Source organism: Fukomys damarensis, unplaced genomic scaffold (assembly GCF_012274545.1).
Source record: "Fukomys damarensis isolate Sample0158 unplaced genomic scaffold, DMR_v1.0_HiC HiC_scaffold_22, whole genome shotgun sequence".
Classification (NCBI taxonomy): domain Eukaryota; kingdom Metazoa; phylum Chordata; class Mammalia; order Rodentia; family Bathyergidae; genus Fukomys; species Fukomys damarensis.
The window spans coordinates 671,238-685,413 of record NW_022900934.1 but is presented as its reverse complement, the minus strand read 5'-3'; the positions used below and the strand labels follow the sequence as shown (position 1 = coordinate 685,413).

Below are 14,176 nucleotides of genomic sequence, written 5' to 3'. Positions count from 1 at the left end.
CTGGGGGCCCCGCTGGTAGCTCTGAGCACATGCATGCTGGCGGGCGAAGTCCTGGCAGAGCGCATTGATGTCCCTGGAGGAGTACGCGGCGCCCCGGCGGCCCAACGCCAGCAGGATCAGCCGCTGCAACACCACATCGAGGTACCTGCGGATGGGTGACGTGGCCCATGTGTAGCAGCCCACCTGCAGGGAGTAGTGGCCGATGAGCTGCTGTTCACCCTGGCTGGAGCAGACAAACACAGAGCGGCCCAGGGCCTTGCAGAAGTCCAGGCCTGGAGGAGCCAGGGAGGGGTGAATGTCATCAGTGGCAATGAGATCCACTATCTGTCCATAGTCCTGGCTGCGGGCAGCAAGCTGGACCTGCTTCCAGAGAGAAGACAGGAGGTGCATTTGTTTTCTGGGGCTGCTACAGCCTTGCAGGTGGTGGCGGAGGTGCAGGGACAGGGGCACCAGTTCTCTGTGCCTCTCACGCACGGCTTCAAGCTGGGCTGTCAGGGGCTTGGGCTGGCATCTCAGGGGCGTGACCGCCTGTGTGTGCTTGTTGCCCACCAGGAATTCAGCCACCTGGCTGTTAAATTGAATCATGTACTCCTGAACCATGATGTGGGCTGCACGGAAGCCCAGTGCACTGTCCTCATCCAGGGGCTCGTAGAGGCAGGCAGCTTGCAGCCGACACCGGCGCAGCACCCGGGAGAAGTAGCAGGCAGCCACCACACAGGCCTCCACTGAGTCCAGGCATGCCGGCAGCTCCATGCCAGCGCCTGGGTGCGCCCTGATCAGCACCTCGGCCTCCTCGTAGGACAGCTGCCGGTCAGAGCAGATGACAGAGGGTGCAAAGCGCAGGCCCCTGAGCTGGCTACTGTCCTTGTCCAAGGTGAGGAAGAGGGAGATGGCGAGGCGGTCCTTGCCCGGCAGGAGGCTGATCACATCTTGGCACAGGCCGGCCGGCAGCATGGACACTGGCTCCCTATCGGGGGCATAGAACACAGCACCCTGCTGGCGAGCCTCCACGTCCAGCACCCCATCCCTGGGCACAACACTGGCCACGTCAGCAATGTGCACAGCCACCTCGTACCTGGGACCCAGGTCCCGGACACTGAGGGCATCGTCCAGATTGAAAGCACCCTGTGGGTCCACAGTGAAGGTCAGGAAGTTTCGGCAGTCCTCTCGGTGGCCTGCAGCTGTGCCGAGTTCCACACGGTGTTTCTGTAGTGCTTTGGAGATGGAGGCCGAGTCCGGTAAGGAGGTTCGCAAGCCGTGTTCCAGGCCAAGGATGTAGAGGCCCTGTTCCCAGCTGGTGGCCTCAGGAAGCACCTCCAGGATGATGCCAAGGGGGTAATAGAAACGCTCCCGCCACAGGATGATGCGGACCCAGAAGAGCTGAGTGCGCCTGCCCTCGGCAGTGAGGTTCTTGTGTCCCACACACTGCACCCGGCCCTGAGAGAGGCGGTGGATGGGAACCCGAAGTGGGTCCTTCAGATCGGCCACGAAGATCTTGGTCACAGAGCCGTTGATGGGGATCATGATGCGGGGGTCCCACTCATCCATCCGGCACACGAATGCCAGCTCACCTCTCTTCCTCTTCAGCACGCCCACCACACGGCCTTGTAGCCTCCCCGGGACACCCCTGTCACCAGCTGACTGGCCCAGGACTTGCACCAGCACTTCATCCCCGGTGAAGGCCATCCCGCAGTTCAGGCGGCCCCTGACTTGGATGGGGCTGGAGGCTGCCTCGTCCAGCGGGACAGCTGATGCACACTCGAAAGTCTCTTTCAGTAAGGTACAGCGGCGATAGCGCCCAGGCTCCGAGTGCATCAGCCTCCGCAGTGTGCCTGCAGGCAGGTTCTTATACTGCCAGGCGAGCCGTGGGGACGCAGGCCTGGCCAGGGTGTCCAGCAGTCCATCCTCCCCAACAGTCACCGTCACCTGCCGGCTCTCGTCCAGGAGCTCCTGCAGGATGGCGTCATCAGCGTTGAGCTCGCAATCAGAGGGCCAGAAGTCCAACTTCGAGTCCTTGGGGTCCTCAGCTGCTCTGCCCTCCAGGGAGGCTGGCCTGGATGCCGGGTCTCCCTTTGCTATGTCCCCTCCTGATTCTGCCTTCGTCTGTGTTATGGCTGCTCCCCTTGGTGATGGATCCCCAACAGCAGTGTCCCCTACCTTTGTGGCCTCACTCTTTGTGGTCACAGGCCCTGGCAGGACTTTTGCTACAGCTGTGTGCTCGGTGGCTGGGCTCCCGGCTGCCCTGTCCAGGCTGGTGCCCCTTACTACTGATGCCCATGTTCTCTCTGCTCTGAGGGCCACAGAGGCCCAGTGCTGCCTCTCAGCCACACCCTGCTCAATCTGCCCCAGTGACAGGCCCTCTGGGAAGATACTATTGTGCTCCACACACTCTCGGATGAAGCTCTTCCAGAGCTTGCTGCAGGCCCCGAAGGAGCAGAGGGCCATGGCATCACCTACAGCCACCAACTGGGACTGCGCACGGGTCATGACTGTGTTCAGCACACGGGCATCGGTGAAGAACTCCAAGGTAGGTGCCCCACAGCTGATCAGGCTATGGCGGTTGTGGACAGTGCTCAGCACCACCACCCGGAACTCCCGCCCTGCAGGGGGACAAGTGTGAGGCCACCAGGCAGGACAGGCGGACAGGCTTCTGCCCAAGCCCAGCCCCTGATGCTGCAAGACTGAAGGGTGGGCCGGGTCAGTCCCTCCTGCTCACCCACCTGGCAGGGTCTCAAAACTGCCCACAGACACCTCACCCAGGTTCCTCCTCCTCAGCTCCTGCCTCAGTGCGCTGACCTGGAGACAACATAGGCCCGGGGAGCATGAGGACTCTGCTGCCCGGAAGGAGGGGCCTCCCACCGAGCCCTGGTACCAGTCTCATGATTCCACCTGGAAGGTGAATCCAGACGCTTCCGTCACAGCTGAGTAAAGGGCTGAGGAAGCCACTTGACCAGGCTCACCTGAGTGCCATGGGAGACGGCACAGATGCTCCTCTGCTCCCGGACACCCCAGCAGTAGGGCCAGGTATTGTAGACCTCCTGCACCTTCTCCACCACCTGTGTGACCTCTGCCGGGTTCAGCCAGGACGTCATGGACATGTCCTGCTCCGGGGTGCCTGCCACGTGGCAGAACATGAGTGGGTACTGTCTGGGGTGGGGTGGGACCTTGCCACTGGCCTGGATGGGGTTGCCCTTGGCCAGGTAGAAGTGGCGTGAGATGAAGCCAATGATGGCCGCCGTGGAGCGGTAGTTCTCGAGGAAGATGATGCGGCTCTGCTTCGCGATCTGGTGCGCCTCCTGCTGGTAGTGCAGGAAAAGGCGGTACAGCAGGGTGTGTCCCGCAGCCTTAGCCCTGGGCACACTGAAGAGCCTGGGTGTGACCTGCAGGTGGTCCCCTGCCAGCACCACATGGGTGCATGGTGAGGCATAGGCCAGTGGAGTGAGGGCCTCACACTCCAGCATCTGGGCGGCCTCGTCGATGAGGATGTGGGAGAAGAAGCCAGTGGGCACGCGGAGCTCACGGGCCTGTGAGGTGGTGGTGACCACCACGCAGTGCCTCACCAGCTCTGCCTGCGTGGGCGGGCGGAAGGCCCGGGCATCCTTGGTCAGGCAACAGTACTGCAGTGTGGTTGGGTCAGTCTGGTTTGGTGGCCTGTCGGTGTACATCACCCGGAGAGGAGTTGCCTCAAAGTGGCCCCTGGTGACGTGGCCGTGGAAATACTCCCTGATGTAGATGTCGGCGGCACTGTGGAAGGGACAAGGCATGTGGGCTGCTCACTCTGTCTTGGCAAGGTCTGCCAAAGCACCTGCTGCATGCTCAGACGCGTCTGGGGCACCTGTGAAGTGGAGACAGGCCCTGCCAGAAGTGCATGTGTCCACAGAGGGGCCAGACACACAGCAAAGAAAGGTCAGAGACAAGGAAGAGGGCTGAGCAGGAGCAGAAGCACCTGGGTGGTCAGAAAAGACGCAGAGGACTGTGCATCGTAGCACAGGCTGAGGACAGAAGCAAAGGAGCCGCCATGACTGAGCAGCCTAGGCTGTCACTGACCTTGAGCGTGGCCTCTAGGCACTATCAGTGGGGCAGTGAGGCTGGCACCCTACTCTAGGAGTAGAGTCCAAGGGTCAGGAGGCCCAGGAGGGCTGTGGGCATCTTCCCAGCGGGCCATCACCCTGCCCTTCTGGCCCCCCAGACCCTGCAGAGCCAGGCTCAGCTCCTACCCAACTCTGTGTTGTGCAGCACAGTAGTCCTCGCCTACCACCCTGCTGGTTCACCACTGCCCAGACTTAGACTCGGGTCGGACTTACGACACAGGAATGCTGGCGGCAGTGTGGCCTTATTGTTGCTTCTCCCGTAAAACACTGTAATTTTTGCTGATTGTACTCTACAGGACAGAACTGTAGTTCTACGTTGTTATACATTGCAATGCCGCATGTAAGAGTTACGCGAATAAAACCAAAGTCATCAAGTTGGAGTTGCATTTCTTTCTGAATATTGTAGCATACACACTGTACACAATTCCTCATTCAGTGACCAGTTTAATTTAATCATAGGACTGTAACTCAGTCGTTATAAGGAATGCCTGTATCTGATGGTAGGGGACTAAGAAAGCCATATTGGCCAAACAGGAAATTCTCAGTTGAGGAATCTGAGTTTCTGAAATCACAAAACAAAGAGCACTGCCAAGAAATGCTGGATAGGCCAAGCCACACCCCTACCTACAGCTCTCCTTTTCCAGAACCTTGGGAGGGAACCTTCAGCCCTTGCCCAAACAACAGAGACACTGCCCGCAGGAACCCCACTGGGCTGGAAAAGCCCAGGGCAGCTGGCCGGACGCCCCAGGACACCCCAGGAAGTGGGGCCGCAGTGGGGTCAGGGGCCAGGGCTGTGGCTTACCTGTTGGTGTGGGTGCAGATGAGCACCTTGGCGTGGGGCTGCCGGATGACCTCCAGGGTAGCCATGGCCAGAGTGTAGGTCTTGCCAGTGCCGAAGGGGCCATAGATGAGCAGCGGCGGGACAGGCTTTGTGCTCCCGGTGCTGCTGCCTGCAATGAGCCCCACAGCCAGCTTCTGCTTGTGGTTGCCAGGAAGTGAGGGTGGGATGGGACGAGGACAGGGCAGAGCACAGGAGGGCAGGTCGGGCACTACCAGACGCTCCTCAGGTAAGGCATCTACTGCCTGATGCCAGAACCAGAAGTTGAGCGGGTCAATCTGGAACTGTACTTCCAAGATGGGGCTCCCCTCAGCCTGCAGTCCCAGGGCTACACAGCAGTGCTTGGGCAGCAGTAGCCACAAGGCCTGCTCCAAGCTGGCTCGCTTCTCAAGCCACACCTCGAACACGGTGTTGTCAGGTGCGGGCATAGGGGCCACGAGGGCTGTGCTGACCTCCCGACCCAGCAGGAAGCCCTGGGCCGTGTCTGGTGTCAGAGCAGAGGGGACGAGGACCTTGGCATAGAGGGATCCTGGGGGTGCAAAGAGCATGCCGAGTGCTGGTGTCTGCAGCGAAGTCTTCAGGGACACCCGGCCCCGCAAGGTCAGCCTGGTATCCCAGAGAACCTGCATCAGCTCACTGGGCCTCAGCCCCAGGCCCAGCTCCAGCTGAGAACCCCTAGCCGCCCCACCACCTGCCATCCCCGACTCACTTGGCCACCAGCTGCCGCCGGGCAGCCTCCTCCTCATAGAGGAAGTGGTGCATGTTCTGCCGATAGTTGGCTTGAGAGATGGGCTCTGAGGCCAGGCTGCTGGGACTGACCTTCAGGCCCAGGGTAGGCACCTTGTACTTGGTCATCAGGGCTGCCTGCTCTGCTGTCCGCTCCACACAAGGCACCACGTGGCGGTTGCCAGTGTGCCAGACGTCCACCTCCTCAGGCCGGCCAGGTGCTGGCCTCCCGCCCCTCCCGCCGAGCTCCGAGCAGAGAGCCTGGCCCAGCTGTAGCCGCAGCTTCCGAAGCAGCACCGGCCGACGGCCAAAGTCAAAGACCACCCATTGCTCAAAGGTGCCAAAGGAGGTGGTCTGCACCCTCACTCCCACCTGAAATTCAGCTCGGGAGCTAGGCACACGAAAGCGCTCCCCACTTGCATAGAGCCAGCCTGAGGGGAGGCAGGGTGCCACCAGTGAGAAGTCTGCTCCAGGCTCCTGCTTCAGTAAGGCCACATGTAGCAGGGGGTCCTGGGGAAGGAGACTGAATGTGAGTGGGCTTGAGAGGCCCGTCAGTGTGGTATCTAGACCCCACCCTCCGTTTTTCCCAAGTGTTTGAAAAAGGATCTCGCTTTGCAGTTCAGGCTGGCCTTGAACTCACTAGTAGCCCGGGCTGGCCTTCCACCTTGGCCTCCCAAGTGTGGGGAGAACGGGTGTGCACCACCACACCAGGGGCCACCAACCCTCTTGAGAGGTGGTTCGGGCCACCTTTTGGACAGAGGACCCACGGGTTGTTTTGCCTCTCTGAAACCTGGTTTCCCCTTATGCAGAGTGAGGCCAGGTAACCTGCCCGAAGCCCTGTGGGTGTTAAGAGGTGAGGTGCGCGGCCTGGGCTGCCAGGGGCCTGTGGTCACCAGCCTCACCCTTTCAGACCCTGGCAGACCTTTCCCTCATGGCAGCTTGCTCACTCTGCAGAGTGACCCCACAGGGCTGGGGCTGGCACGGTCACTGAAGCAGAAAGGCCACAGGCTTGTCCTGTGTCACAGACGTAGAGGGGAGCCATGGACCAGCTGCAAACCAGAGGCTTTCCACGTCTGCCCTGCTGTATTCCTACTCCTGTGGTGCCCCTTTACCTGGGCTGGGGCTGGCCCCCCATGCTGAGGCCTCTGGGCTTGTGATCCCTACCTCAGAGTGGACAGAGAATGCCCAGCTGTGCTGGATCTTCTTCTCCTGGGCCTGATGTACGAGGGGCTGATGGCAGGTGATGGACACACCACAGACAGTCTCAGCCATCTGCACAGAGAAGCTGGCCTTCAGCAGGCGCCCTGGACCCCTTCCCCACCCACTACCATGGTTGCTACTTACCACTAGGGCCTCACAGCTGCTGCGCTGGTACTCGGCCAGCAGCCATGCCCGGTAGGGCACCAGCCCGTCCTTCCAAGCTGCCTGCTCGCACAGCTCTGCTGCCTCCGCCCGCTGGATCCACTCCTGCAGCTCCTGTTCTGAGTGTGCCTTGGTGCAGATGGCCCCATACTCACAGAGGTCAGGCCTGGAAGGCAGGGAGGTTAGCAGGCCACTGGGGTACAGCCACAGGGTGAGATCAAAGGCCAGGACCCTGCAGCCCATTCTCTGGCAGGAATGGTGTCCAGGCTGGGGGGCATGGGCTCCATCTGCTGTCTACTCCTGTGTCCCCAGGACCAGGCCTGGCACAGATAGTACCCAACAGAGAACCTTCCTTACCAAGGTCTTCAGAGACCACGGTGGAGCCAGCCTGGTGTGCAGTAGACAACGGGTGGCAAGGAAGCCTCAGAACCTGCGAACCTCCTGGGCCCCGGTGCTGGTCAGTGAGGGGTTTGTCCCCAGCCTCCGGGCTCCCACCTGGCTGTCCTTACCTTGGGCAGAGCTCAAACTTGGAGAGCCCCAGGGGGGGTGCGCGGTGCTCCCAGGGTGTGGCCTGGTCGAAGGCCAGGGTCAGTGAGTGCTCCAGGGAGGCACAGTGGCTCTCGAAGGCCTCTTGGGAGCGGTAGGTGAGCAGGCAGGTGCGGCAGTACAGCTCCACCTCCGGGGGCTGGCTGCCCCCTGGGGACTGGCTGTTGGGGGCCAAGCCCTTGTCCCTCTGGAGGGTGGGAACTGTGCACAGGACCTCCCGCTGGAGCCCACCCAGCTGCTCGGCCTCCCACACGGCCATCTCCACAGCGCTGTGTGCAAACTGGCAGCGGGTTGCTCCGTGACGGCATGGCTGCCCACGCCCCACAAACCTGCAGTAGCGCAGCGGCCGGCCACTCTGGGGCTTGGGCCGCACTTCCACAAACTGGCGCTTGCGGCCTTGGGTGCTGACGTGAACCAGGAGTGCGGGACAGGTTCTGTGCTCAGAGCACTGCCCCTGGGGGTTCACAGGGTGGAGACGCTGGGGGTGGGCCCTGAAGCAGTGGGCACAGAGCAGCTGAAAGTGGCCACCGAACTCTGCAAGGATGGCATCAGCAGCCCCGCATCGCCTGTCCTGGGCAGCATCGCCCTGCACTGCAGCCTTCAGCCATAGGCGGGAGAGGCTGTGTTTGAGCTCGAAGGTCCAGACCAGCGCCTCCTCAGGGCTGCGGGCAAAGGTGCACCTGTTCCAGTGGTGCTGGCAGCCTAGCCCTGGGTTGTAGTAGCGGCACACTTTATATCTCCAAGGCCTTGGGAAGCGGGGCCGGTGGCCCACCTCACGCCAGACCTTCTTGGCAGCTCCCTTGAAGCAAGCTAGAAGGATCTCGCGGGAGCAGCTGTGCTCCACCTCGCACAGGATGTAGGTGCTCTCATTGAGACGCTGGGCACAGCGGGGGCAGCCCAGACAGAGGTCCACTTGGGTGCAGAGCCTGGCCAGAAGCGGCCCCCTGGTGGCCAAGGGGCTGGAGGACGACATGCCACACCCCAGGATGCCGTTTCTGATACCAGCTGGGTTCTTCAGGGTGGTGTTCAGGACTCCTGGATTCAGCTGGCCCACAGGGACCACAGGCTATGGGGAGACATCTGAAACAGGAAATGCAGATAGGGCAAAGGTGGAGCTAGACACCCACACATCCTCCCTGGGCAGAGGAGAAATTCTTCCCAACCTGATGCCCAAGGAGTGGACTGTGGGCAGCAGTCTTGACCTGTCAAAGAATCAGGCCCGCTGAGCTGGACCTACCAAGCCCCTTCACTTCTTACGGGTCTTCAGACCCTGCCTCGAAGGGGCAGAAGTTGCAGCTGGTGGCTGGAGGAGAAGAGAGCCCTGGAGGCTGCAGAAGACACCCCTGGATGTATGTCCCTGGGCCCCATGAGATCTGCAGCTCTGGTCACCCAAGGCCCTCAGGCTCTGGTCTCCCAGCTCTTGTAAAGACAGAGGCTTTCTGGACAGTGTCCTACCTGGACTTGGCGGCGGGGCACAGGGAGGGGCAGTCACTGCTTAGGCCTTCCCAGGTGGGACAGTTGATACTAGAGCTCCCTTAGATATGACAGGAGAGGGAACACCCAGGGCCCCGGGTTTTAATTTGATGTTACCCCAGCCCGATGGGGGAGGGAAGAGCCTCTAAAAACACTGCTGGTTGGGTCTAAGGGGAAATTTCAAGGGGAACTTTGGGGGGTCAGAGATGATTTTTTAGAAGGAAATGACTAGGAGGCAGCCAGAGTCTGCAAACTCACCTTTATCTCAAGTAGAAATTTCCCAGTAGGAGATTCAACAGGAGCTTGGACTGCACTGCTGTGGGGCTGGGGCCGCAGGGGTGGGGGGGTCCCTCCAGGGCACTCAGCCAGCCGTCCCCACCAGGGCATGTGTGGGTCCCCAGCTTCCCAGACCCGCACGGCACAGCTGCCTCCTCCCCTGCCCAGCCAGGCCCTCCCACCACAGGGGGCTCACCCTGCGGCACAGGCACTGGCCTGAGCAGAGATCACTTTCGTTTCTGCCCCTGGGGCGACTCAAACCTCTGACGCCTGATCACGGAAGTTACCTCACTGCCCCCTGCCCCACCCCCAGCACCGCCCTCAAGTGACAGCTCCTTCCCTGCCTTGCAGAGCTCCAATTGCCGGCTGCCTGCGGTGAACAGACCCCTGAGGTTCCCTGGGTAAGCCCAGCACAGGATTTGAACCAACCCTTCCTCAGCTCCCAGCCTCACCCACTGACGCTCCCCACTGCCCCTACCGCTGTGGCTTCAGGCACAGGGGGAAGATGTGATCCTGTGCTGACAGCCCACAGTGCCATGCCTACTGGGGGCCAAATGCACTCTGTGCAACCTGGGGATCCAGGCAGGTGGAGGGCCAGGAGCTTTTGCAGGAGGGACCCTTTCCTAAAAGTCACCAGCCCAATTAGTATACTGGATAGACAATAATTACATCCAAACCCTTAAAACAACAGAGATATTCATGCTGCGCTCCTGCGGAATGAGAAAGAGAAAACTTCACCCAAAGGGCAGGAAGAGCGGGGAGCATTTTGCAATCACACTTGAGCGGTGCCTGAATTCCTGACCTCACTGGAGAAGCGCCTCCACCAGCCTCAGCCACTGCGGTCACCCAAAGGCTAAGCTGATAGGCACCAAAGTACCCCATGCCAGGCTGAGCCAGGACACCCCAGCCTCACTGGACTTGGCCTCACCCACTACTAAAGGCCCCCTCATAACCAAGAGCATGTGCAGAAATGATCAGGTATCACGGAAGATAGCTGGCTTCCTCCTTGCCCTCTTAGACCACTAGCACTGGGGCCACACTTGAGGGTCATGTTGGGAGAAACTGAGGCTCCTGCCAGCCCTCAGCCCCAACCCCAGATGAGCCCTCAGCCAACAGCCAAATCCCAAGCTCAAGAGAGACACCAAGCAGAACTACCTCCTATGCCCATTAGCTGTGAGATCCTAAATTTTCATTGTTGTTTTAAGCATTAATTTTGGGGTGATTTGTTACAGAGCAATACATAACCAATGTACCATGATGGTGCCTCAAAGAATGACAAACATCTGTCACCAAAGCCAGCCTCCTGCCGGAACAAGCAACAGTGGACATGTCCCATGTAAGTCAGGAAGCTGGCTGGGAGCCTTGGAAAATGCACACATTAGGTAAGAGGAGGAGGGAAAGATTCCATCAATAGAACCAGCAACAGGAGATGGGGGCAAGCTTATGAGATGCTTTCAAGAAGACTTGGATGTTCCCCAGAGACACAACAGATCGCCACTTCAAACGCATGGATGCTGTACTCTGACAGGGAGACTCAACAACGGTAAAGATGTCAACTCTTCCTAATTTGTCTCTGAGTTTAATGAAATCTTAATGAAGTACCAAGAGGAACAGGGGCAGGGTAGAAATGCTGGCAGTGAAGTTCATCTGGAAAAGCATCACGCAGGTAAGAATGGGCAGGTGTTATGGCTCAGACCTAAGTGCCCTCCCAAGGTCTCCTTGTTCAGAGGCGGGGCTTCCAAGGGGCTTGGCTCATCAAGGTGCTAACCCTCCTCACACTGCATCAGCCCGCCTATGACTCAGCCGAATGGGCTGCTGGGAGGCTGGGCCTTGGAGGACATGGGCTGGCATCACCTTGATCAGATCGGACGTTTTCCTCTCTCTCACTTTCTTGCTGGCATGAGGTGAGCAGCTTTTTCCCACCGCACCCTTCCCATGCCGTGAGCCAGCCAACCAGGGCCTGAACTCTCTGAAACTGTGAGTCGAAACAAAGCCTTCCTCTTTTAAGTTGTGTATGTCAGACTTTTTGTTCCAGCAACAGAAAAGATGGCTAATGCAGTAGGAAAACCACTAAGAAGAGTAAAAAGGTACTAGGCTTGTGAAATACTAAAACTCACTGTAAAGCCACTACCTGAAGAAAAAAGCACAGCGAACGAGTGGATCCTGGGGCGAGCTGGGAGCCACTGTGTGAGGAGAGGCAGCCTCGAAGTCCACTGGGGAGGGGTGGCTTTTTCCACACACTTGGTTGACAACTGCTGAGGTGGGGCTGGGGATGTTACTCAGTGGTACTGCACCTGCCTCAAAAGTGCAAGGTCCCAAATTCGATACCATACCAAAAAACAAACAAACAAAAACAAACAACTGGTTAGCACCTTAAGTAAAATGATGGAGCAGAGAAATTCCCTCCTAATGTTTTACAGCAAAATTAATAGCAGGTGGGTCAAAGCTTTAAACGGAAAAAAACCCACAACTACTGTATGGGTCCTAGAAGAGCCCAAGGTAGAATGAGCCTGTTCAGTGCCCTCTGACAGGGCTGCCTTCCCAGGGAGACCCGAAGCCACCCACCCACTCAGGGCGGAGGGGGGTGTGAAACAGGCCACGAGGCCACCATGGACCTCTTTTTCCTTCTCAGAGTTATTACACATGTAATAACCCCATCAATAAACTGAACCACATAAAAATAAAACTTTTTTTTTTTTTTTCCCAGTACCAGGGATTGAACTCAGGTCCTTGCACTTGCAAGGCAGGCCACCGAACCACTGAGCTAAATCCCTGGCCAAAATAAAACTATTTTAAACAGGGTCTAAATCGTATCATCAACAAAGTCAAAAGATAAACACAAACTAGAAAAAATTGTAGCTTATGGTTTGTTTGGTTTTTGATTTTCCATTTTTGTGTTTTGTTTTGTTTTTCTGGTACTGGGATGGAACTCTGGTCCTTGCGCTTGCAAGACAGGCAGTTGAACCACTGAACTAAATCCCCTACCCATGTGTTTTTGTTTTTTGAGATAGAGTCTACCTATGTAGCTCAGGCTGGCCTTGAGCTCACCACAGTACTCCTTCCTCAGCCTCCCTACGGCTAGGATTATAGATGTGCACCACGACATCCGGCATATTATAGGTAAACCTTTTAATCTTTAATGTGGTATGCATTCTGTTTTATTTTATTATTTTATTTTTTGTAGACATACCTATTTTTATTCCAAGAGGCATTTGATTCTCTGTCAATCAAGTTTGTTTTGTTTTGTTTTTTTTGTTTTTTTTTTTTTGGTACAGGGTATCATACTTGGGTCATTGTGCTTGCAAGGCAGGTGGCAGAACCACTGAACCAAATCCCCGGCCCCAATCAACTTTTTTGGCCAAACAGAATCCCTATATAAGGATATATTTTAAATATCCTATCAAGTCAGAAAAAGATCTGTAATCTAAGAAAAAAATAGGAAAAACACAGGAATCGATATATTGTACAGTCCCCAAAAAAGTAATAGAAACTGCCCCAAATTTGGGAAAGGTTCACCCTTGCTGTGATTAAACAAATTGGAATAACAGGAAGATACTCTGTCAGAGAGGCCCAGGTTCAGCTGGGGGTCACACCTCACTGTCTCCAGGACATGCAGTCAGGAGAAACATCTGCCCTTTGCCCACAGCAGCTCCCTTCCCATTGGGACAGCCCGGACCTCCACACTCAGCAACGTTAGCCCTCACCTCACAGTGGGGCATACTCTGAAGCCATTAAAAGGGGGGCACTTCAGCCAGGTGTGGCAGCACACACCTATAACCCCCGCCACTAGCACCCTGGGAAGCTGAGGTAGGACGATCCCAAGTTCAAGGCCAGTTTGAGTAACTTAGCGACTTTGACAGACACTGTCTCAAAATAAAAAAATAAAAAGGACTGAGATGTAGCTCCCAGAGTAGAGTACCTCTGGGTTTGATCTCCAGTACCACAAAAAAGTGGGGGAGCCCCTCAGCTGTTCTGGAGATTTTTTTCCAAGATACTTTGCTTAAAAAGAAAATCAAAGTGCACAATACACCTTGAGTACAAAAATAATGTAAAAATAGATAAAAGTACAGAAATCAGAAGTGAACTGTACGTCTGGGGACTTACTCCTCTCTCAGCTTTGCACCTAGTTTTTATACAGAGCCTGCATCCTTACCCAAGTGGAAATGACAAGTAAGCTTACATCTCAGGCATAAGCCCACAGCCTCTGAACAGGGATGGGAGGTTGGTTGGGCAGCTCGCTGGCCTCTCAGCTGACTCAAGCCACTGACTGTCCTCAGCTCCCTGGCCTTCCAGATCTTGCTGATCCAACTGCCTCCTTCCTGAGCCCAGACTCTTCCCTGGACCCCAGCCACTCCCATCCCCTTGGCCTTGGCAGTGTCTTCCACTGTGTCATGTAGGCGTCTCACACAGCTGGCCCAAGCTGCTCTCCTCTGCTCCTCCAACAGCTTCCCATTCCAGTAAGTCCTCCCTGCCTTTGGGAACCTGGACCTGGAGGAAGCGCCCTGCACCTCCCACTACCAGCAGGTGCCATGTGCTGGGAACCAAGGTGATGCAGATCCCAGTCACCCCTGCAGCCAGAACCCCTGCAGCCTCCCTGCTGCCAAGTCAGTGATGAGCACAGCTCAGGAACGCAAACCAGCTAACCCTGCTGGGGAAGGCGGCACCACCCTGGTGCCTTTCAGACAATACCTGTGCCAAGCAATAGGGCCACGGCACCAGAGGTGAACACATGGGCATCGCAACCTGCAGCAAGCACCTGAGAGGACACAACCCTCCTGCCAAGGATCTGGGAGCTCCACACATCACAAGGGCCACACAGACCCAAGTAAGGGAGGCTCCTTTTTTTTTTTTTTTTTTTTTTTTG

At 57.3% G+C, this 14,176-nt stretch overlaps 1 protein-coding gene across 4 annotated transcripts in view; it reads right to left on the bottom strand.

The window, feature by feature from the left end:
• Positions 1-9,586, bottom strand: part of Helz2 (helicase with zinc finger 2) — a 14,674-nt gene extending 5,088 nt beyond the window's left edge. The window contains exons 1-10 of one of the 4 annotated variants that reach the window (XM_010638126.1): positions 9,295-9,586; positions 7,527-8,643; positions 7,000-7,183; positions 6,820-6,927; positions 6,028-6,165; positions 5,639-5,748; positions 4,894-5,535; positions 2,961-3,744; positions 2,721-2,796; positions 184-2,600 (exon numbers count right to left, since the gene is read on the bottom strand). In XM_010638126.1, the coding sequence (XP_010636428.1) occupies positions 184-2,600; positions 2,721-2,796; positions 2,961-3,744; positions 4,894-5,535; positions 5,639-5,748; positions 6,028-6,165; positions 6,820-6,927; positions 7,000-7,183; positions 7,527-8,536 (5,469 nt within the window). In that variant the 5' untranslated portion in view covers positions 8,537-8,643; positions 9,295-9,586. Of the gene's footprint in view, positions 1-33; positions 2,601-2,720; positions 2,797-2,960; positions 3,745-4,893; positions 5,536-5,638; positions 6,166-6,819; positions 6,928-6,999; positions 7,184-7,526; positions 8,644-9,294 lie in introns of all 4 variants that reach the window. The other 3 variants (XM_033767083.1, XM_010638116.1, XM_033767082.1) reach the window with 3 other exon arrangements.
• Positions 9,587-14,176: the final 4,590 nt, after the last annotated feature.